At 43.8% G+C, this 22,842-nt stretch overlaps 1 protein-coding gene across 1 annotated transcript; it reads right to left on the bottom strand.

The window, feature by feature from the left end:
- Nucleotides 1-30: 30 nt before the first annotated feature.
- Nucleotides 31-17,514, bottom strand: SAG (S-antigen visual arrestin). Its single transcript, XM_081912473.1, has 14 exons — nt 17,154-17,514; nt 15,098-15,158; nt 14,944-14,988; nt 14,067-14,260; nt 12,212-12,268; nt 10,882-10,949; nt 10,428-10,563; nt 9,822-9,906; nt 9,047-9,119; nt 8,595-8,732; nt 7,568-7,645; nt 6,343-6,366; nt 4,048-4,112; nt 31-693 (listed from the first exon to the last, which is right to left on the bottom strand). The coding sequence occupies exons 1-14, from the start codon at nt 17,259-17,261 to the stop codon at nt 656-658; spliced, it is 1,170 nt and encodes a 389-aa protein (XP_081768599.1). The 5' UTR covers nt 17,262-17,514; the 3' UTR covers nt 31-655.
- Nucleotides 17,515-22,842: the final 5,328 nt, after the last annotated feature.

The following is a 22,842-nucleotide window of genomic DNA, read 5'->3' as shown; positions in this document are numbered from 1 at the left end:
AGATGACTGGGAACTAGGCCCAGAATGGTTGCATTACAAGTTAAATGGCAGCAAACCTGTATTTGCCACTATATGTACATAAAGCAAGGTGCTGTGGTCAATTGTTACTCCCTCACACACACCGACAGATGTAATGCCGATGATCAATACAAACACATGCTTATAGCCTCCAACATATTTAATATTTTTATATGAACACATACAAAATGTAATAGATGAAGCACTTTCAAGTTCTTTCTTGTAGGGTGAATGGTTTCAGTTCGTTTCTTTTTTAAAGTTCAAGCAAATAAAGTAGCACCCCCAGCCTTCCATTTAATTCAGGGACATGGGTTTGTTATGCTAAGCAGTTTTTTATTTTCTAAACAAATAATACTGGATTTACTCTTCATGCTGCAACTAGATGTTTATAGTGAGGCAACTGATTTAAATAAAAACCACCACCACAATCATCTCAAGTATTCCGTTTCTTTATTCTAAAAAAGGGAGGGAAGACCAGTGTTAACTGACATAAAAAAAGAAAACTCTCCTGCTGTTTAATAGAATTACTTCCCTCTGTGTTTGCCATTAGACACAAATTGTGTGGCTTCCACAGCTGGCTCAGCCTCCTTTTTCTGTCATTCATCATTTAGTGATTCCGCCTTCTCATCCTCATCTTTCAGCTGCTGGCGAGAGAACTCCTCAAACATGAGGTCACTAAGAAAAGATAAAGTCTGCTTTCAAAATTGCATTCTTCTTAATATTTGGATACCTCTGCATTGTGAAGCTCTATTTTTCTTTGGAACGTTTAGACTAGCACACAATCAGTTTACACTTTACATCATTTTCACACAACACAAAAATCATAGCTGTCAAGCGTCCCTTATTTGGAGGGACAGTCCCTTATCCCAGTGCCATGTCCCGCTGCTGTCCCTTATTGATGGATGTCCCTTAAATTTCCCGGGTTTCAAAGCAGCTCCTCTCCCTCCCTCCCTGCCGGCTAGGGAGGAGGGAGGCTCCAACTGTGTTGCTTGGCTGCCCGGCCTGCCCCCCTCCAGCCTCCTCTCACCAGCCTCGGCCCCCAGAAGCCCCTCCCCGCCGGGACTGGTGGGAGCCTCTGGCCTTCCACCATCCTCCTCCTCGCGGCCGCTGAACTGAGCGTCTCTGCCTGGGGCCTCCGCTCTGCCCGTCGCCGCCACTCGCGCTCCCGCTAGGCCATACTGCGGCTGTGCCGCTGAAGGACCCAAATGAGATGGGCAGCCTGGCATGATCTATGAATTGATGAGGAGCTTTGAGAGGAGAGCGAGGGCAACCATAGAGAAAGCAGTTCAGAGAGAGGAGGAAGAGGAGGAGGCGGAGGCATGGGCAGGTGTTCCAAGGGCTACAAGGGAAGGACCGCAAGTGCTTCTCCCATAGATTTCTAGTGGTAGACTAGCATAGATGGTCTGATCTGCGGGTTTACTTCGGGCACTATTCTCCCCCCCACACACACCTGATGGAATTGAGAGCTGCAGATGAAGCACGAGAGAAAAGATACAGAACTGCAGCAGCATCTTCATAGCTTGGACTTCGTTTTGCGCGAAAAGTGGTTGCTGCTTGTAGTTATTTAATTGCAGTGTTTCACCGGCTGGTGTCTTGAGCAGCAACCTCTGGAAACGAAGGGCTAAAAACTGGCGCTGCTCTCCAAAATTATCTGGTCCCTTTTAACTGGTTGACTAAAACCCCTTATTTTGGCTGCTGGTCCCTTATTTTCAAATCTGTAAGTTGACAGCTATGACAAAAATGCACTTTAGCATCTCTTGCAGTATTCATTTATTTAGATTTTTAAGACTGCCCTTCATCCAATAAGATCCCAGGGCAGAGCACTAATAGCAGAATCAAATCGAACAGCAGTTGCCACTATATGTAGTATGTAGCATAAATAATAAAACAAAATGATTAAACCATGCAACCATTCAGCAGCAGACATAAGAATGCCCACATCAAAGCTTAAACATGTCCCCCAATTGCCTGTGTAAAAAGGTTTCTCATTCTTGGCTCAGCTTCAGTAAGGTTGCTGCATCATTTCCTCACAATAAACCATTCTCTGGAGCTTAGACAGAAGTTTAGCAGGTCATCCCACTGAACCCTACCTTCTGACTATAACTAGGGCATTGGGCAACTGGGGCAATATAAGACTAACAATCCAATTCCATGCATATTTCCCCTATATGTAAATCCCATTAGATTTCATGGAGCACATTCTAAGGAATGAGTAGGTCCTATTTACAGGTACACATATGTAGGATTCCAGCTATATAATATCTATCAACATCTTGTGAGACAATAGCTGCAAATACTTCACTCTGCTATATCACACAGCTGTAGTTTCTCAGTGTTTGTATGCCTTAAAATGCGGAAAGCTCTGAGCTGAATCCAGCCGTGAAACAGAATCAATTTCCACTGTCCTCATGCTGCAACTTTAATAAAGTTTGTTTATGAACAGAGTCATTGCTCATGAAGGAATAAGGATTTCAGGGCAGAGTTGGCTAGAAATATAATGAAACAATACTTACTTTTCTTTTCCTGTAGTCATTGGTGCGCATTGAGAAGAAAAGCGGGAGAAAGGCTTAACTAAATACGTTGTCTTGATTTTGATTCCTTAAAGTAGTTGGCAAATATTGTAAAGTCCATTTGAAGGGGAAAGTGTAAGTTACAGTGCCCTCCAGGTACAACTATGCAACAGGTGTATGACCTGACAATACGTCAGTGACCCAGGCTCCTCGGGCTATGCATAAAGCTTGGAAAGGAGAGATAACAATCTGTGCCTCTATGTGCACTGAGGTGAAAGGAGGAGAGAGAAAGAAAGAAAGTCCTAAGAATAAGCAAAGTTTCATTCTCTTCAATGGATTTTCATTGAACCACAAATTTATGGCAATCATGAAAAAGAAGAGTTTGGATTTGATATCCCGCTTTATCACTCCCCTTCAGGAGTCTCAAAGCGGCTAACATTCTCCTTTCCCTTCCTGCCCCACAACAAACAGTCTGTGAGGTGAGTGGGGCTGAGAGACTTCACAGAAGTGTGACTAGCCCAAGGTCACCCAGCAGCTGCATGTGGAGGAGCGGGGACACGAAACCGGTTCCCCAGATTACGAGTCTATCACTCTTAACCACTACACCACACTGGTGTAGTGTGTAGTGGTCTCAAAGCTTGTCCAGCTGCTCTCATTGCACCAAAATATTCCTTACCATCAACAAACAATCAAAAACCATATTTGGGCAATACCTTAATCATGCCAGCCAAAATATAACAAAACAAAGGTTCAGTTTAATCCTTGTGCTAGTTGATTTGTAGTAGACCTCAAAATTATTGTTTTATTAAACTTTGAACATTCCATTCTGTTTCTTTGAAGCAGGAAGTGTTATTGTGTGCATTGTACAGATGCAAACTGAAACCTAACTGACTTGTCCAATATCATACCAAGTTTTGGTACTAACTGAGGAAAGTAATTCCAGAGGAAACATGAAACAAGTTAGGATTGCTCATATGACTGGATTCCAAATTGATTGATTGAAGTTTGAATTCCACCAGCTCTGCGATGCAATTAGAGCAGAGCTAGAGAATTGTTGGCTCTCCAAGTGCTGCTGAACTATGCCTCCCATATCTTTGATCATTAGCTGTGGCTGATGGGAGTTGGAGTCCAACCACATCTGGAGCGTCAAAGCTTCCCTGCACCTGATTTTTTCTTAATAAGAAAGTTATTGCAAGCATAAATGTGAGAGCACACATACACAAAAGATTTCAGGGTAGAGCAAGCCCCACTGAACTCAATGGGACTTTTGAGGAGACATGCATAGGATTGTGCTTCAAGAGCACAAGAACTTCTACTGGGAAATATGAAAGGAGAACCATCTAATAGCATCCCTCTTTCTACACCATCTGAAAACACCCCTCCCTGTGATTAAAATCTCCCTTAGAGCTGCTTACCATTTCAATGGAAAAATAATCTTCTAGCTTTTAAAAAAGACTTAAGGGTATCATCAGACTATTATAAACAATGCCCCAAGCAAGGGCAATGATATCCTACTGACCTGTTGTGTTTACCTCCTCTCGCTTGGGGTGCATGAGACGGAAGGGCAGTTCCATGGCCACCTCACTGTGTGGAGAGAGGAAAGAAAGTATGATGATACCTACATAGCACCAAACAACCTTAGCAGTTCCCCACACTATTTGGTTTATCCAGTCATTAAAGGTAAAAGTAAAGGGACCCTGACCATTAGGTACAGTCACGGACGACTCTGGGGTTGCGGCACTCATCTTGCTTTATTGGCTGAGGGAGCCGGCGTACAGCTTCCGGGTCATGTGGCCAGCATGACTAAGCCTCTTCTGGCTAAACCAGAGCAGCGCATGGAAACACCATTTACCTTCCGGCCAGAGTGGTACCTATTTATCTACTTGCACTTTGACGTGCTTTCGAACTGCTAGGTTGGCAGGAGCAGGGACCGAGCAATGGGAGTTCACCCCGTTGCAGGGATTCAAACCGTTCACTTTCTGATCAGCAAGCCCTAGGTTCTGTGGTTTAGACCACAGCACCACCCGCGTCCCTTTATCCAGGGATTAAAGGTAAAGGTAAAGGTACCCCTGCCTGTACGGGCCAGTCTTGCCAGACTCTGGGGTTGTGCGCCCATCTCACTCAGGAGGCCAGGGGCCAGCGCTGTCCGAAGACACTTCCAGGTCACGTGGCCAGCGTGACATCGCTGCTCTGGCGAGCCAGAGCTGCACACGGAAACGCCGTTTACCTTCCCGCTAGAAAGCGGTCCCTATTTATCTACTTGCACCCGAGGGTGCTTTCGAACTGCTAGGTTGGCAGGCGCTGGGACCGAGCAGCGGGAGCGCACCCCGCCGCGGGGATTCGAACCGCCGACCTTTCGATCAGCAAGCCCTAGGCGCTGAGGCTTTAACCCACAGCGCCACCCGTGTCCCTATCCAGGGATTACCCAGATCTAAATCTATGGGGGCTATTTAACTCAGAGTAGTCCTGCTGAAATTAATGAACATGACTAAGTTAGGTCCATTAATTCCAGTGGGTCTGCTCTGAATAAAGCTTAGTTCAGGCATAGGCAAACTCGGCACGGCTGATGTTTTGGAACTACAACTCCCATCATCCCTAGCTAACAGGACCAGTGGTCAGGGATGATGGGAGTTGTAGTCCCAAAACATATGGAGGGCCGAGTTTGCCTATGCCTGGCTTTGTTGAATGCTACCCTATACCTATAATCCTCCACAAGTATTTGGAAAATCAGCAAAGTGTTTCTTGTAAAGGCATAAGAGTCCAGGGTGCAGATGGGAAAGGCCCTGGGTCTATTTCTACCCCACCTTTCAGTCAAATTGTTCCCAAGGTGATTGTTGCTAACACTTTTTTATTATGATTGCTTTCCTCCTGCTGCATTCTTTTGCTATTAATTGTTGATGTAGTTTATATTTTTATTTGAAAGCAGTGTGAATTTTACTATAGAAAGGTAAGATATAAATGCATTAAGTGAGTAAATAATGATAGAATACAAATACAATAATTAATGACCAGTGCCTGGTTTCTGTTACTACACAAGTGCTGACAATGGGTTAACAAACGAGAATACTTGTTATCCAGCTAAATTTGACGGAAACCACTACTAGCATGAAGGACTGAAAATAACTCTGCTCTTGCTAGTTTATTGGCAATTTCCTATACGGTAGGCAATTTGAATTGTTCCGCCTTGACTGTCACTTTCACTTTTCCACACTGTCTGTAACCACTGAAGGGGCTGGCACTGCAGTTTTCGTTTATTGCCCAAGAAACTCCCACCAGAAAATCGTGTCCTGTTGGGGAGGGCATGAAAGGCGAACACACTAAAGAAACTCGCCTAACAACACTGGAAGTCAATGATCTGGATGCTCAATAATCTGGATGCTCAATAAAAGGAAGTGATGGGAATTCAGAGAAAAGGTATATTGTAGAAGTATTAGTGTTCACTCCTCTGTGAGTAAACATACCTCATACACAGAATATTGGGCCTAGTCCGTGGTGGAAGCTCATAGTTACAGTATTAAGCTAAGACTGTGAACACACTGTACCTTTAAAGCACATTCGAAGCGCATTCTTTCCCTCAAAGAATTCTGGGCACTGTTGTCTAACTCTCACAGAGTTACAATTCCTAGCAACCCTTAAACAAACTATAGTGCCCAGAATTCTCAGGGGTGGCGGCAGCTAAGAATGCGCTTTAAAAGGTATAATGTATAATAAGAGTAAAAAGAGAAGATCCATTTTCAAATAAGCCTAGCAATATAATCAAATGTTGCAAGAGCAATGTGGGGGGGGGGGGACAGAGAAAATCTTACAGATTTACCTGGAAATGAAATCTCCCAGCAGGCTAAGATAAAATAAAATAAAAACAATCAAAGCTTACAAAATTCCACAGCAAAGCCAGCCATATTTCATATCCTCTTCATACAGAATGTAGCTCAGAATTATCCATGCTTGCAATGCATTATCCCATTCCACATCATTCAAGTATTCCTTCTTCATTTGGCTTGGCAGCATCTACTTACTTTTAATGAAGAACATTCATACAAATATTCACCATTTTACAAGATAGCTAATTTATTAAGCATGGAACCAATGTGTTAAAATTGGCTATACAGTGGTACCTTGGTTTGCAACCGCTTTGGATTACAAGCGTTTTGGATTGCAACTACGTCAAACCCGGAAGTGTGTGTCCCTTTTTTTGGATTACAACCAATTTTTGGGGGGAGGCCCCATTGGCGAAAGAGCTCCTTAGGTTACAACCTGTTTTGGTTTACAACCAGACCTCTGGAACGAATTATGGTTGTAAACGAAGGTACCACTGTATAATCTAAAGTAATGAGGATGCCGCATCCTCATTTTGTTGCCATGACTCATCTTACTCTAACAAAACAAAAGCACCTATTACAAAAACTTTTAATATATAAAAAAATAAAAAAATTGTCCAGTAGCACCTTAAAGGTAAATGTAAAGGGACCTCTGACCATTAGGTCCAGTCGTGGCCGACTCTGGGGTTGTGGGCGCTCATCTCGCTTTATTGGCCTAGGGAGCCGGTGTACAGCTTCCGGGTCATGTGGCCAGCATGACTAAGCCACTTCTGGCGAACCAGAGCAGCGCACAGAAACGCCGTTTACCTTTCCGCTGGAGCAGTACCTATTTCTCTACTTGCACTTTGACGTGCTTTTGAACTGCTAGGTTGGCAGGAGCAGGGACTGAGCAACGGGAGCTCACCCCGTTGCGGGGATTCGAAGCGCTGATTTTCTGATCGGCAAGCCCTAGGCTCTGTGGTTTAACCCACAGCACCACCCGCGTCCCTTAGTAGCACCTTAGAGACCAACTAAGTTTGTTCTTGGTATAAGCTTTCGTGTGCATGCACACTTCTTCAGATACCTGCACACGAAAACTTATACCAAGAACAAACTTAGGTGGTTTCTAAGGTGCTACTGGACAAATTTTTTTTAAAAAAATTTCCGACTGCGTCAGACCAACACGGCTACCTACCTGAATCTAAAAACTTTTAACTACAGGATACTGAAAACCTCTCTTACCCTGAGACAGTGAGCTTCACCTTTATCTTGTAAGCAACCAGGATCCCCAGAACTGTCTTGTCTAGCCCATCTTTAATACTATTGGGGATAAAAAGAGTAGGATTATGACATGCAATTGAAGCAAGTTACTGTCCAACAGGAAGGAGGATCCTCCCAGGGCTGTTACACTAATTGAGAAGGCTCCAAGGCAAGATGAATCCTAGGGTGAATTCAACTAAGCATACAGGAAGCTTCTGCACTTACATTTCTTGCTTAACACAGCAATAGAAGATATCCTATTTCCATATTCCACAGGCTGTATACATGCAACATTTTATTCCAGAATCAGTGGGGATTGAGTAATTTTTTGTGTGTATGTAGTCCACAAACAATTTAGATCTACTTTTTTGACCATGAAAAGTACTTCTGAGGAAACTGGCTTCATTTTGAAAATAAACATTTATTTTGCATTACCCTGCTGTGTGTCCATTTGAATATGGATGTAGTCGGTACCAATGACGGTACCCAATGATGTTGTGGTCATATGAAGAAGAGGTTGGATTTGATATCCCGCTTTATCACTACCCGAAGGAGTCTCAAAGCGGCTAACAGTCTCCTTTCCCTTCCTCCCCCACAACAAACACTCTGTGAGGTGAGTGGGGCTGAGAAGTGTGACTAGCCCAAGGTCACTCAGCAGCTGCATGTGGAGGAGCATGTGGAGGAGCAGAGACGCGAACCCGGTTCCCCAGATTACAAGACTACCACTCTTAACCACTACACCACACTGGCTCTCCAAGTGATATGCCAAGATCATAATCATCATGTCTTTCTTCCTTCATTTGTGGCACGTGCAGGGAGGAAAAGGTGTGGGTAACTTAAGGAAGGGGAAGATTTTCAAATGCATATCAAGGTAGCATACTCAGGATCTAGAATTAATCTAGGTGGAAAGCAGCATCTTGAGGATGAGCATGAATGAATCCAGACTGAGGGGGGAAACCTACAGTTTTCTGCTGCAAACGGGTTATATGTCTATACATATTCAACTCACATTGTACTAGAAGCCAAGTTGGTGTCTTCATCTTTTAGCTTCCCATCCAGGGCTATGCCTAGTTTTACTCGATTGTTTGACAGCAAAGGCAGAACTGTTATAGTCTTTGAGATGATGCAGTTGGGCTGTATCTTTTCCCTGGAATGCACATTGCAGGGGATTAAATAGAATACAAGTTTAATTCTGGAACAGAAAAATAGCTGGCCAAAATTCAACCTTTCAACTTCAGTAGGATCCAGATGAGGGGGCACAAAACATGAGACCACAGTTGAAGAAGTGAGGGGGGGGGGAATATACATCATAGCAGAAGGATGCAAAGTTAGACCTCTGCCAGAGAGAAATCAGGAAGCAACACAATGTATAGGTGTGAATTTATATGTTCTAGTGAGGTAGGCAGCTAAAGGGAACGTAACAGAAGGGGAAACTGGCAGAACAGCTTAGGATGTACTCACTCTGCCTCTTCCAGAGCTACTGTCTTGGTGTAGAAATCACTGGAGTACAGGACCACATTGGCAACTTGTTCCACTGAGGAGGGAACGAGATGGGAAATTAACAACTGGAAAGCCAAGAGGGTCTAGCCTATTTCCCATAATTCTTCTGAGCATTCTGAAGGAAGTTGTCAATTCTCTTTATGCCTCTGTTCACCTCTACTCTCTTGTTTGTGGCATCATATACAAAATTATGGACTGGTAGTAATTTTGCTTTGGCAGAGTGCAGGGAAACATGCTTCCAAGGCAATAGCAATAGCAGTTCTTGCAAAACTAAGTGGAGATCCTTTCACACCGAAAGTGCTGGGTTATACCAACCCCACCATCACTGCCTGTTATTATATTATGGACCCCTCTAGATTGCTGATTTGTTGCAGGTGTATTCTGCCACATATTCTTGACAAAATACTGCAATAGTACATTAGCGGTGATTTGATTCTGCTTTAGTTTGTTTAGTGATGCTTCCCTAGTGCTGTCAGTGGGGCTGTAGTGCAACAAAAGCAGGACAAAAAGAAACCAGAACATCTGTGGCATAAAAAGTTACAAGATATCAGGAGGGAGTTATGGGATATACACTGATTGGAAATGGAGCAGGTGCAAACCATATTGAAAGTGGAATTGTGTGTGACTCCCTCAATAGCATTGTGGGCATAAATAATCACGGATGCTCAATCCTTCTATCCTGCTATTTCCTGATAACAAACATCTCATGGCATTATGGGGAAAATTAGCATTTTACCTGACACACTGATCTTCTTAACCACCTTATCAGAATTGTTGATCACAGTCACCGTAACAGGGATTGCCTCACCGTGGTAAAAGACCTGGAACAATTGGACTGACTTAGCAGGAGGGTTCATCTGGTCTACATAATACATTTTTCATCTTCTATGCATTTGCATGGTCAGCCTCTGTAGGAAAGCCTTGGGCCTTGTTTATATCTACTGAGAGTCAGCAGAAGGCTTTAATATACTAGACATCCAAAGGCTGATCCATACCATACATTTAAAGCATATCCCATGAATGTTTAAAGCACATGGTTTTCCCCCTCAAAGAGTCCAGGGAAATGTTGTTTCTCCCCACAGAACTACAGTTATCAGCACCCTTAAACTGCAGTTCCCAGGAGTCTTTAGGGGAAGCCATGTGCTTTAAATGTGCACTGGATGCCCTTTAAATGTATGCTGTGGATCTGTCCCCAGTTTCTCCCAAGAAGAACTGTTGTTGCAAATAGTTCCAAAGCCCTTGAGCAGTGGTCTCTTAAATAGGAGATCAAATAACTCAGAGATGTAAAATGCACACTTTTTAAAAGATAGAGCATTCATTTCCAAATGCGAGACCAGCTCACCTCTTTGCTGAGGCATGCCTTCAGGTGCAATGGTTTCTTTGACAGGAAAAAATGCCAGCTGGTCTCTGCATGAGGTTGGGGTCCTGGCACTTCTGGAGCATACTGGACTTTGCGGATCAGCAGGCGTGCGGAATTCCTAAGGGGAGAAAAACAGGTTTGTTTCTGTGCTGAACTGCTGGCGGTGGCGAGCAGTTGTGGAAGCAGTAGTGCCAAGCTGTGAAATAGGGATGAAAGAGGTAGCACCAAGGGCAGTGACAGAAGGTCTTTACTGCCATTACAGGTCATCCTTGGTAAAGCAGCGGTAGGGTGCAGGGAGCGGTACACAAAGTAAGTAGCCGTTCCTCTTCTCCCCCTGCCCAGAGATTCAGAGCAGGCTGTTAATTAAACATAGCTCCTTATTCAGCTGCTCCATTTCCCCCATTTTCCATCCAACATCTGTCCAACAAAATGTTACCTCTTGAGAACCTTCTCTTCCACATTTTCTGTCGAGAACGCTTTGACCTCAAAATCCACCCCGCAGCACTGCAAGGAAAGACGGAGTGACAGGTTATGGTTGTTGGGCTTGAGTATATTAAGCATCAGCATGTAAATGAACACATCCAATAGCCAATCTAAGAGTCAAACTATGTGTTACATTAGCTATGTAGCTGTGCTTTTAAGAGCAGTTAAACAAACAAACAAACCATCAAATTGCCATTGTGGGTATCTCGGTAATGTCCGGACATATGGCAGCCCTAGTGGTGGTGGTGGTGGTAGGGGTAAAGGTAAAGGGACCCCTGACCATTAGGTCCAGTCGTGGCCGACTCTGGGGTTGCGCGCTCATCTCGCTTTATAGGCCAACAGACAGCTTCTGGGTCATGTGGCTAGCATGACTAAGCCGCTTCTGGCGAACCAGAGCAGCACACGGAAACGCCGTTTACCTTCCCGCTGGAGCGGTCCTTATTTCTCTACTCGCACTTTGACATGCTTTTGAACTGCTAGGTTGGCAGGAGCAGGGACCGAGCAACGGGAGCTCACCCCGTCGTGGGGATTTGAACCGCCGACCTTCTGACTGGCAAGTCCTAGGCTCTGTGGTTTAACCCACAGCGCCACCCGCATAGGGGTAGGGTGCTTTAACTCTCTGCACCCCAGTATGGCCCCAGTCCATGTCAGGGGCCCCACACTTTCAATTTGCACAGGAAGAAAAGCTTCCTATGCATCTGCCATGGGTCATATGCACAGGCCTTTTCAATACAGGCGCACATTCATTGAGAAATCCCAACACCATGTATGCCTAAAGCAGAAAACATGCCATTGGGCCTTAACTAGAAGGAGATAGCATGCATTTTAAAATGGGTGTGCTCACTTGGTTTTTATAAACTTGTACTCCACCTGAGCACATCACAGAGTATCTTCACATGAGCTTGTTTTGTTGGGCCTGGGAAGGTGAGAAGCAAACCAAACACAGGGAAAAGGCCCTTGCTTAGCTACGCTTTCCTAGGGTGACCCATAATATTATCTAATACCATACACAAACTTTCACACGACATGTTCCTTTCCAGTATTGCCTGATATTTTTTGTTAAGAGAGTGTTGCAAAAGTTATTGTCTTCCTTGTTATTTGTGTCTATTTCTGTGGGACCAGCTGTGTCCAACATCCACTTGGAAAACAGTTCCCCTGAAACAAACTTCCACTAGGGAGCATCATGTCACCTCATCAGCAGTGAGAAAACATGGGAGCAGATGCTAATTCTTGGATTTTACTTTCTTAGTAAATATATACAATCCTGTTCCCACAGTTCTCACCTTCTCGACATCCTTGGGATGCTGCAAGCATACTGAGCAAGGTAGATAGTCTGGAATCTGTAAGGGTGAGGAAGACAAAAGACACTGGACACAGGTCATTCAACTGCATGCTACAGTTAGTTTAGCTGCTACAGAAGTTTAGTTCTTGAGGCATGGCCACATTCTCCACGGTCAGAAGCAGCAGGCAGTCTGCCTCTGAATGCCATTTGCTGGGAATCAAAAGTTGGGAAAGTGCTTTTGCGCTCAGGTCTTGCTTTCAGTCTTCCAGTGGGCACCAGGTAGGCCATTACACTAGAACAGGATGCTGGACTCGATGGGCCTTAGGCCTGATCCTGCAGGGATCTTCTTACATTCTTAAGGTGCTGCAAAGCACACTGCCTTAGGTAATACAAGAGACCCAGCTGAAGGTCAAACCTTACTCAAACCACCTCCTGTATTCTGCCCACCTCATGTATTCTGCTGCTAGATATGAAGCGAAGAGTTGATACAGGGTGGGGGGGATGAATGTATGGAGACACCTAAAGTGAAAATATGCTGTAAAGCCACTTTCTAACCACTTTTCTTTTCCCCCACTTAATTTATTTATTATAAATGTTGCAATACATATATGAAATCTTTACATATTGATACATATACATTATATTCATAAATTCATATTTTCACATTTCATTATGTAACAACATTTATCCATTTCTTATTTCTTACCCTGTGTCTTCCCTCCACCCGTGCGTGTCTTCCTTGTTATTCTTTTGTGACTTTATTATTGAGGTTGTAATTTTGTATCTTAATAATTAAACATTCAATCTTATATATCTGCTTAGCTGAATTTAACTTAACTTTGTGAAATCAGTCTATACATGTCAGGGTTTCAGGGAGAGAAGAGCAGATGGGGGAGGAGACAGAGAGCGAGGGGGAAGAAGCCCAGAGAGATGAGGAGGAGGATGACGATGACCAAAGGTCGTCCATGAGTTTGTCCAGTGAGTCAGAAGACTCCCAGAAGGGAGCCCCCCTGGTCAGACCAAAGGGGGGCCAAGGGGGAAGCAGGGAGGAACAGGGGGGCGAAGGGAGAAGCCTCAGTAGGAGTAGGACACAGGAGCCAGCTTCTCAGCCGGAACGGAGTGAAGGGGGTGGAGTTACCAGGGTGTCAGAGGGAGCAGAGCGTGAAGGAGACAGGGGGAGAAGATCGGAGCAGGACACTCAGCCGGAAGGGGTGGAGAGTAGCACCGGGAGCAGTGTAGCGGTCGAGAGAAAGGTCAGAAGCAACGTACGCGCGCCAAGTTCAAAGGTAGAGGCGCGCGGAAGTGAGGAGAGCCCTGGGGAGGAGCCCGGCCCCAAAGCGAGAAGGAGGGGGGCGGAGGCGTCAGAGGATTCAGCCTCGGGCGAGTCCCGGCGAGGAGGAACCCAGGGGGGCAGAAAGACCCTGCGGAAAAGGAAGGAGAGGAAGAGGTGGTCCAGCACAAGCCTCTTAAATTGGTGCAGAGGCGGGACAGATTCAGAGGGTACTTCAGCGATCTAACGGTACAGACGTAGAGTCACGAAGTTGGAGTGTAAACGCAACCATGATCTTCAATAAAGACTTTCTGTAAATAAACCGGATTGGAGTTGGGTCTCTTGTGAGCTGGGACCAGACGGGTGGCTCTGACAATACATATCAATAAATTCTTGTTGGAGCATCTTTTGGTCATGTATTTCTTCTACACATTTCCATTCCTGTTTGAGATTTTGATTAGATTGCATTCTAATTATTGCCGTCATTTTTGCTAATTCAATCATTTCAAAAGATTTATTATTTCTAACCACTTTCCTATCAAATTGTCAAGTCACAGAACTGAGAGGAGCCCCGCAGAATACTTACTGTTAACACAAAAGGATGTGCGTTTTTACCCAGTTTATTCAGTAGGCATTCCTGCAAGCTGGAGAGCGGTTTCTGGTTTTCTAGCGATGGGTATACCTGTACCATGCAAAAATAGAGGTCCTTCCGGAAAGTCAAGCCCATTATATCAATATCTTCTTGCCCATACCGAAAAGCACAAGTGAGTGTCACATACACTAGGAAGAAGACACAAGGAATGTTACAAACACTGTGCTAAACCAACTAGGGGTATCATCTGCCCACATGGAAAGTCTGTGCTTAAAGGTCTGAGAGTGGACATCTGCAAGCTGAGGGCCTGGGACAAAGCTCAAGGTTAAACAAGCTCGCTTTATGTCTGTCTCAGCTAGCAAAAGACAGTCAGAAGCTGGGTTCATTTGATGGCTGTGGTATTCCACTGCTTTCTTGGGGAGTGCAAGGTGCTGGGGTCACTAAGCTTTTTGGGCCAGTGGGCACATTTGCAAACCATCTAAAGTATCGTGGGCACAACACAGACATGCTGCAGCCAGGAACAATTTGCAATCTGTTATACTGGCTGCAATACAATGCTTCTTTCAAGCCTGATTTTAATAAAGATTTTGTCAGCATGCATCTAGGAGCAAACAGAAGATTTTATAAAATGGACATGTGAATGCATTTGGCACCAATTACTGTGTTTATACTAACATTTGGGACTAGAGGAATTACGTATATATCTGGTCCAATGACATAACTCTTATACACCTCTGAAAACATGCTTGGTAACCAACAGGGGCCTTTTCTTTTCCTGAGTGGAGTTTATTTGTGTAAATCTAGAGACATTTTAACTTTAAAGCTGGATATTAATACTTAAATCTCTAAAATACCAATTAAGTCATCTGACCTTTTTTATCCTTTACAATATCAGGATCAACCAACACCACACCATCTGTATGGAGAAAACACAGAAAGGAGCCATTCTGGGACACTGAATACTCAAGCTTTGTAAAAAGAAGTGTAAAAAAGATTTTAAAAACTTGAAATCACGCTGGGCTTACCCACAGGTTCCACCTCATCTACATGGTCAATGAAATCTCTCTTGCCTATGTAGACCGTAACCTGGAAGACAGGGAAACTCATGATTGGACAAGGCCGCTTCATAGCTCAACTTAAGGATGTGATTCTGTTGTAAACCAATGCCAAGCAAAGAGTGCACCTTCAGGGCAGACAAGACTACTCAAACCTCTTGATGCATCAGGACTCAGAAATGTAATAGAAGTAGAGTGTCCGGATGCATTGTACAAAACAAAATACCATATTTTTCCGTCTATAGGACGCCCCCATGTATAAGACCCCCCCATTTTTGCAGGCTCAATTTTAGGGGAGATGGCCCAAAGTTGTTGAGCCTCTCCCCCCCACGCAGCTGCAGGCAGGAAACACTCCCTGGATTGTTTCCCTTGCGCAGCGGCATCGGGGGAAGTTGCGCTCCCCCGAGAGCGCAACCTCCCCCGATGCTTCTGCGCGTGGGAAACAACCCAGGAAGCATCCGCCGCAACCTTTCCCAATGGTGCCACTGCTCGCAGGAAATGATCCAGGGAGCGCCCGCCGGGCGCAGCATTGGAGGAAGTTGCGCTCCCCCCGAGCTGGCTGGCGGTGCGGCGCTTCTCCTCCCCTTCCCCATGCCCCTATCTGTGTATTGGATGACCCCAGTTTTTTTTACATGATTTTTGAGTCAAAGAACCTCGTCCAATACACAGAAAAATATGGTATTTAAAATTAAGAATCAGTGTCCAGGAAAACATGGTTTAAAATACAGATTTGTAAGATGGTCATTACTATCTCCACAAATTACTTGGGGGAGAGCATTTCAGAGGATGGGTGCTTCCACCAAGAAGGCCTACTTCCATGCTCTCACCTAATGACAATCTGCTGGTTGTGGAATGACCAGTAGGTTCTCCTTGGAATAAATTAAAGAATGGCTTGGTCTGTACTGGCTTGGTATCAGAGATTGTCTTGGTCTGACATGGGGGACGAGGAAGCCTCCACTGGTGCCAATGAGCTCTCCCTGCTGCTGCCACCAAACCTCCCCTTGCTGCACACTGAATTCTGAATGAAAATCCCCCATGCCTACTATTTAATTTTTTTTACAACTCTGGTGTGCTTCCAAGCTTAGCATCTGTAGGGGAAACCTACATGGAAGACATTTTGTTGCTTGAGGACATAGGTATCAGTGTGTACAATTCTTCCTCCCTGTTTATTGGTACCGTGGGGCTTGGTTTGATTTGTGGTGCGCTGGAAGGCTGATTATGCTGACCAGGTGAGAGGAACTGAGCTAATAGGCCAGACCGCATGAGGCCACTAAGGGCCTGGAGTATATACACCTCTCAGATGGGTGTATATACTTCAGTGTAGGCTCTGATCAAGAGGGTGCTGTGTACTGGCCAACCGGCATCTCTCTGTTCTCAAACTCTGGAGCTCCTGATAGCAGAAGTATACCGTCTGGTTCTTGCTGTGTTGTTTCGCTTAAAGACTGCTTTGTCTGTGCTGTCTCTTTAATAAGAGCACCGAGCTTCCCTCCATTTGTGCTGCTGTTTGCCAGGGGTGCCCAAAGTCACTCTGGCTCCTGAGGTAAAACATACCCTGTGATGGGGTGACGTGATGAGGCTCTGAAAAGCCTTACCACCGGGGGGGGAGGGGTATGTCAAACTCTACAAGTGTGTCTGCAACACCTCCATCTTGCTGTATTGGGGAGAGAAAGGTGTTGAGCTTTGCCACTGGCCTGCCTCCATCCCTAGCAATGGAGAGAGACCAATGGCAATGCTGTGCAGCAGAATGTTCTGCTGCCATTGAAGCCTCCCTTGCTTCTCTGGCGGCAACAAAATTGGTGGGGCACCATGTCTTGTGTTTCTGCCACCTGAGGTGGCTGCTTCACCCTGCCTAATGGGTGAACCGGCTCTGGTTATTGTCACTGAATCCCAAAAGTGCCCTTGCATTTGGCAAGGCAGCATCACATGTACTTTTGTCTCTTAGAAAGAAGCACTTCTGTATCAGAAGCTTACCACTGAAACAACACACTGCTTCCAGTCCAAACCATTTGTCATGCTAAATACTCACAGCTTTGTCATGAGAGGTCTTCTTGTAGACATGAGTCTTAAAAGGCATAACATTCTTCAAAGAAATTTCAGAAACAGAGACCATCTTTGGAGTGTCGGGGCAACTCATCAATATGGTTACGTGACCTGGTAAGAAGGAATGTTTCTTGCATCAAGGGATCATTAGATAAGTGACACACAGCTATAAGACAAGCTGAGGATGGTTTGAAAGCATACTGAGGGCATGCAGAAAATCTTAGTAACCTTGTGTGGAGCATTCAACGGTGGCCCATGAGTCAAAATAGCATGTAGAGCAGGAGTGGCTGGCCTTTCTTGGCCTGAGGGTCACATTTACTTGTGGCATGTCATGCCAGCCCACCTCATTCTTGTACACATACTTGCATACACACAATTCCCTCTTTGCTCCTTGCATGAGTAAGCAGATCATTGGAAGGAGACAATTTTTTGTAAACCCATCATGATGCTGGGCTCCACCAACCTCAACCTTCTAATGTGTGTGTGTGTGTGTGTGTGTGTGTGTAAAGGCACTCATATAGCCCTGTATTAAAGGTTCAAGCTTGAGATTTGAGTGGTGCTGTTGAAATGTTAATATTGGCTGCTTCCAGACATTGGTTGCTTCCAAACTATCACTATTTTGCAGGATGGATTCAATAAAGCCAGCAAATGTAGGTTTGTGCCATTAAACCCATTAATATATAATATATATATATATTCCAGTAAGGCAAGTGACAGGTGGCCAACCAAATGTCCTTTCTGTGGTGTGTTCCTGATGAATTGTGCTCATGAGGGTATTTGGGTGGTTATACACAATCCCACTTTCAATACTGGCTGCGCTTGCAAATGTTTTGCAGAAAAACTGGAGAAACATTGAAAAGCACATCTCAAAGGAGAATGATGTGTGGACGGTTCTGTACCAATCCATTACTAATGCACTATTATTGCATCAATGACATGTTGCAGAATACGCCCACAGCTCTTCCTACCCCAAAGTCTGGAGGGGCTGGTAGAAATGCACTTGAATGTGTGGAATGGCAATTGAATAATGGAGAGTTGTAGAACCTCTGCGGCAAGAAATCTTAATAACTGCTCAATAAGCAGGTAATGTGGAAGCAACCTTAAAAATTCAGTTATCCTGCAGCACTTATGTTCTGTATGAGCACTGTCTGTTTATAGTCTACACTACAGTGATAGCTCAGTTGGCAGAAGGGCTGGAGCTTGCTTTGCCACAGTGAGAAATTTTATTGTCAGAATAATGCAGTTGAACACGGCAGGTGTGTGGGTGTGTGGGTAGGTGGGTGTACTTGCATGCACACAATTCCCTCTCTGCTCCTTGGATGAGCAAGCAGATCATCGGAAGGAGGCAATTTGTAAACCCATCATGATATATATGTATATATATTAGCACACACAGATTTTGGAAGGACAACATACTCAAAACAGCTTTTGAAGAATTTGTGACTGCCTGCTAGGATCTCATAGGAACCATCCAATAGGAGTGCTTCTGCTTGGCACCAAGGGAGCTAACTGCAGTGGTCAGGACGGAATACTGGAGCCAGGAGCTGCTGTTTTCGCTATTGGCTAGCAATGATTTGTCTAACAGCTATTCCTCCTTAATGGGAGCTATTTCTTGAGCGATGTCATCAGGCTGGCTCAACAATTATGCTCCAATTAAGGTCCAATTATGATGTAGAAAAACTAATTAGGCGATTCTGAACACATTATCTTTCAGTTACAATTCTATTAATTACAATTCTGATATGATTACATAATCTTATTAGCATACAACTGATTAACCAAAGTGTTACTGTCATAGCAATAAGAAGTTGTGTTCACTTTTAAAATGCATTTACATGCTTATCTCATACGTGCCCCGTATATATTCTTTATTGGATTTAAAAGCAGTTTAGATAATATTATAAAAGATACTCTTTTTGAAAAAGTGAAGTACGATTTATAGAATACGTTAATTCCCACCCCTTGTGTCAATGCCGTACATTCAGTAAGGGGGCGGGGAGAACCATTAGTACCTGTATACATGTTGTCATTTTCCCTCTCTCTCCGTCCCAAGATGGAAGCAATATTGTTGGTTATCAAGGGCATGATCCTCAAGAAATGAAATGAGCTTCTCACCTCCTTTCCATCTGTCCAGGTGAGCCAGACAGGGGTGTCTCTGTGGGGAGTCCTTTGCCCCTGACTGATTCTATATTCACATTATCTTACAAATCAACTTCATCACAAGATTTCTTACAGAAGCATCCCAGGCATGCTTCTTCTGAAATAAAGGTGCGTCCAGATTACCTACTTAAGAGCATTCATCCTCATTTGTTTGCAGGGAGGTTAGAAGACATTGTGTCAAAGCAAGCGTTATCCTAAACTTCCCATGCATTTTCCTATCACTTTCCTTTTAGCAAAAAAGTCCAACCTTCTGGGGAAACAGGATTGTTCCACAAGGCCTTCCAAGCAACTATAACAGCACAAACCTGAATTTGTCAGAATGTGGTTGAATGCAAATGGAAAATGGCGACAGCCTGGAAGCACCCCAAGTCTCAATGGGTTCACTGGAGATGAGCATTGCTTGCACCAGAGAAATCAAGAGTAGGACATTTACAGGACAATCGTAAACATTGCTTACTTAGAAATAGCCTACTAAATTCAATGGAGGCATTCTTAGGAATGCTGCAACAACAACAAAATATCATACCTGGTGGAATTCCAAATACCCCAGTGGTTGAGGGAAAGAGAAACTTCAAGGAGCAGTAAAATGAAGACCCAATCTAACCCAATATACAAAACAACATAATCCAGGCTGATGGAGCTTGTTTGGTCTTCTGTTCTCTAAGAAGGTGAAGCATTAGGCCCTTTAGAGGCCAGGGTGGCAATTTGTAGCGGATCTGGAAAAGGGATTTTAGTGCTTAGGGGGCCAAGTTTCCAATAGCGAATCCAGAGCCAGAATGTTATACCTGGATTATCAGATTGGAAACTGGTTAGATCAGCGGTGCTGGGCATTATCTAAGGGACCTCAATTCTACAATGTCAAGCTTCCCGATTTCACAATGCACATAGACAACACACAGAAGATTTAGCAAGCAGGTTATTGAAAGCAGCTTTATTTTAAACCTCTTTATCTCTTCCTTACTAGGGCTGAAAATCATCCCAGCCTGCTAATGAGCTAAAGATAAGCACTTGTTTGTGCATTACCGATTCTGTAATAGTTATAGCATGCCTTTATAAAATGCAAGCACCTTATAGAACTGTATGTGCCTCACTACCATCTCCCCAAACCAAAAATTCCTATTTTGCTTGTGTTTCTAGTTTTTCCAATCTTAAATTAATTTATCCACATTTCTGCAGCAGTTTGCTATGAAAAAAATAATATATCTTCATGAAAATTATTTGCATTTTTAATGAATTTCTCCTAATAAACATATTTTTATGTTTAGGTACACATTTATATACAAATTTATGCAAGCAATTTCCCCAATACAATATACCTTTGTGTGTTACTTTTACACATTTTCATTTTTATGCACACTTGCCTATAATGCATGTATTTTTGTGGACACTGTTTGATTGGAGAACTGCATCATAACATCTGGATAAGTGTGAATTTTGAAGGATGACCAATATATGGGGTTATGAAATGTGGCTTAGTATGAGCAAGCAAACAAGTCAGTTCCCAGATGAAATATTATAGCTGCTGTGCGCCTCCTCTGGTCCTACTGTGGCCACACTACCCAGGTCTGTTCCCATGGTTTGGGTTAGTGTTGTGCCCTAACCCTGGCTCATGGATTTAAACAGGAAGCAAAGAACACAAGTCTTGGTGACACGATTGGGGAAGGGCTATAGCTCAGTGGTAGAGAATTTGCCTTCCATGCAGAAGGTTCCAAATCAAAAATCGGTCTTAAATTGCAACACTAAGCGTAGTCCTGCATAGTGCAGCAGAAGCAGGATGGAGAAGCAAAACGGCCACAATATTCACTTCAGAAACCCGCACATTTTCTTGCTCGCAATAAGAAACTATGACGTGTAAGCTAGGCCAATGGCTTTGAGTGCTTTGCCATACACTTACTGAATTTTCCAACAAAATGAAACTTTTAAATTGTAGGGGGAAATGCCTTTTGGATGTTATGAAATGAAAAAATTGTGCTAAGTATGTATGCATGCAATAAACTTTTTCAGACACAGACATAAAAACGGAGGAATGTGAAGCCCTCAGAGAAAGGGAAGTAAGGCTTGAAGGAGGCCGAGTCATCTAGTGTCAGATGTGAATGGCCAATTTCATCCCACTCCAATGTTGTCTCCCATTACAGCGTTTTTCATTTCTTCGTATGAGAGGATAGAAGCTACCTACCTAATATGAGAGAAAGTAAAGCAGTGCGTCTGTGGAGACATTAGGGCAAGAACTTTATGTACCTCATGGCTCTGTGTTCTCCATGTTCTAATATGACTAGAACAGTAAGAACATTTCTCCTTTACAACTCAATGGGTGCTATGGAGAGCAAAGTCAGGCTCCATGTGCTAAGCCTACAATACATTCCATTTATTGTGTTTTGATAGGCTGTTGCAGCAGAACGTTGCAGAACCCAGGAACTGTTTTTAGTATATATTGGAAATGAATGTGGCACGTTTCTCTGTGAATAACTGATAGAGCATTTTGAATCATCTGCAGCCTCCTTGATATAGCTATCAGTTTGCCCACGCAACAGTGGATTTGGAAGCAAAGAACTGCTGCACATGTGTGGCACTGTCATTAGCTATGGGCCAGGGAGGGAGGCAGGGAGAAACAGAGAGCACATTCTGAAATACATCTTCTGCACGTGCATATTGGAGGCTGATGTGCACGTTAAGCTGAACTACAAAAATAGATCTGGGTGTGCTCAGCACAGACAGCATTTCTTCCTCACCCCACATCATCTCATGTGGTCCCCGTTAACTGCCCCCTCTGGATGGTGTGCGCAACCTCACAACCTGGTTAGAAATGCAATCTACTAATAACGGTCCAAATTTTCACTAAAAGAGGTTGCAGTGACATGTTTAATTTCTAATATTTATGACTGCTTGAGACAAGTGTGAAGCATTCTGAGGAACAGAATTCACAGAAACTGTAAAAATATAATTCACTCTATTTGGGATTAGCTGAATAATAGCTAGCAACCCAAAAGTGATTGAAAAGGAGAATGGCACATCTGAGAAGTACACGTTAAACTCACCAATGTTTAATCAATTTTTTTGGTGACTGGAGTAGTATTTTGTATTGCAAACAAACTGGAAGTGGCATTAATGTTCAAAGATTATTTTGAGATTATTTTGAAGAAGTCTTTCACTTTAAAAACCCCCACCCCCACATCATAAGGCTCACGACACTTCTATGGAAGGCAAATATGACTTAACTCATGGCAAAAATGTATTAAGTCCGGGGATGTGGGGAGGGAAGCTCCTTCTAATTAGTGCAAACAACAAAATTTCCATAGGGAGGGAGCAATTTGACATATTCCTAAGCATTCATGTTTGTTCAGACCTCAATTCTTCTGAGTTTTATTCCAAGGCTTTTTGCTGGTATTTAATAAAATTTATAATTCAATCATAATAAGGCTAAACAATAATACTGAACAATAAAATATGCTCAGTATCCCCTTCCAGTTTTAACTTTCTCTAAAATGAAAGCCGCAGCTCCTTAGTGAGGTGGTGTG

Source organism: Podarcis melisellensis (assembly GCF_964234715.1).
Source record: "Podarcis melisellensis genome assembly, chromosome: 5".
Lineage (NCBI taxonomy): Eukaryota > Metazoa > Chordata > Lepidosauria > Squamata > Lacertidae > Podarcis > Podarcis melisellensis.
The sequence above is the reverse complement of the archived record's forward strand: the minus strand, read 5'-3'. Positions and strand labels throughout refer to the sequence as shown.

What these genes read in the sequence shown, in the direction of transcription:
- SAG (XM_081912473.1), bottom strand. Translation starts at nt 17,261, where the DNA reads ATGAGTTGCCCCGACACTCCAAAGATGGTCTCTGTTTCTGAAATTTCT. An exon ending in AGACCTCTCATGACAAAGCT is followed by an intron (nt 15,159 to 17,153) that starts GTGAGTATTTAG and finishes CCTGTCTTCCAG; the next exon opens with GTTACGGTCTACATAGGCAA. An exon ending in TATTGTAAAGGATAAAAAAG is followed by an intron (nt 14,261 to 14,943) that starts GTCAGATGACTT and finishes TCTTCTTCCTAG; the next exon opens with TGTATGTGACACTCACTTGT.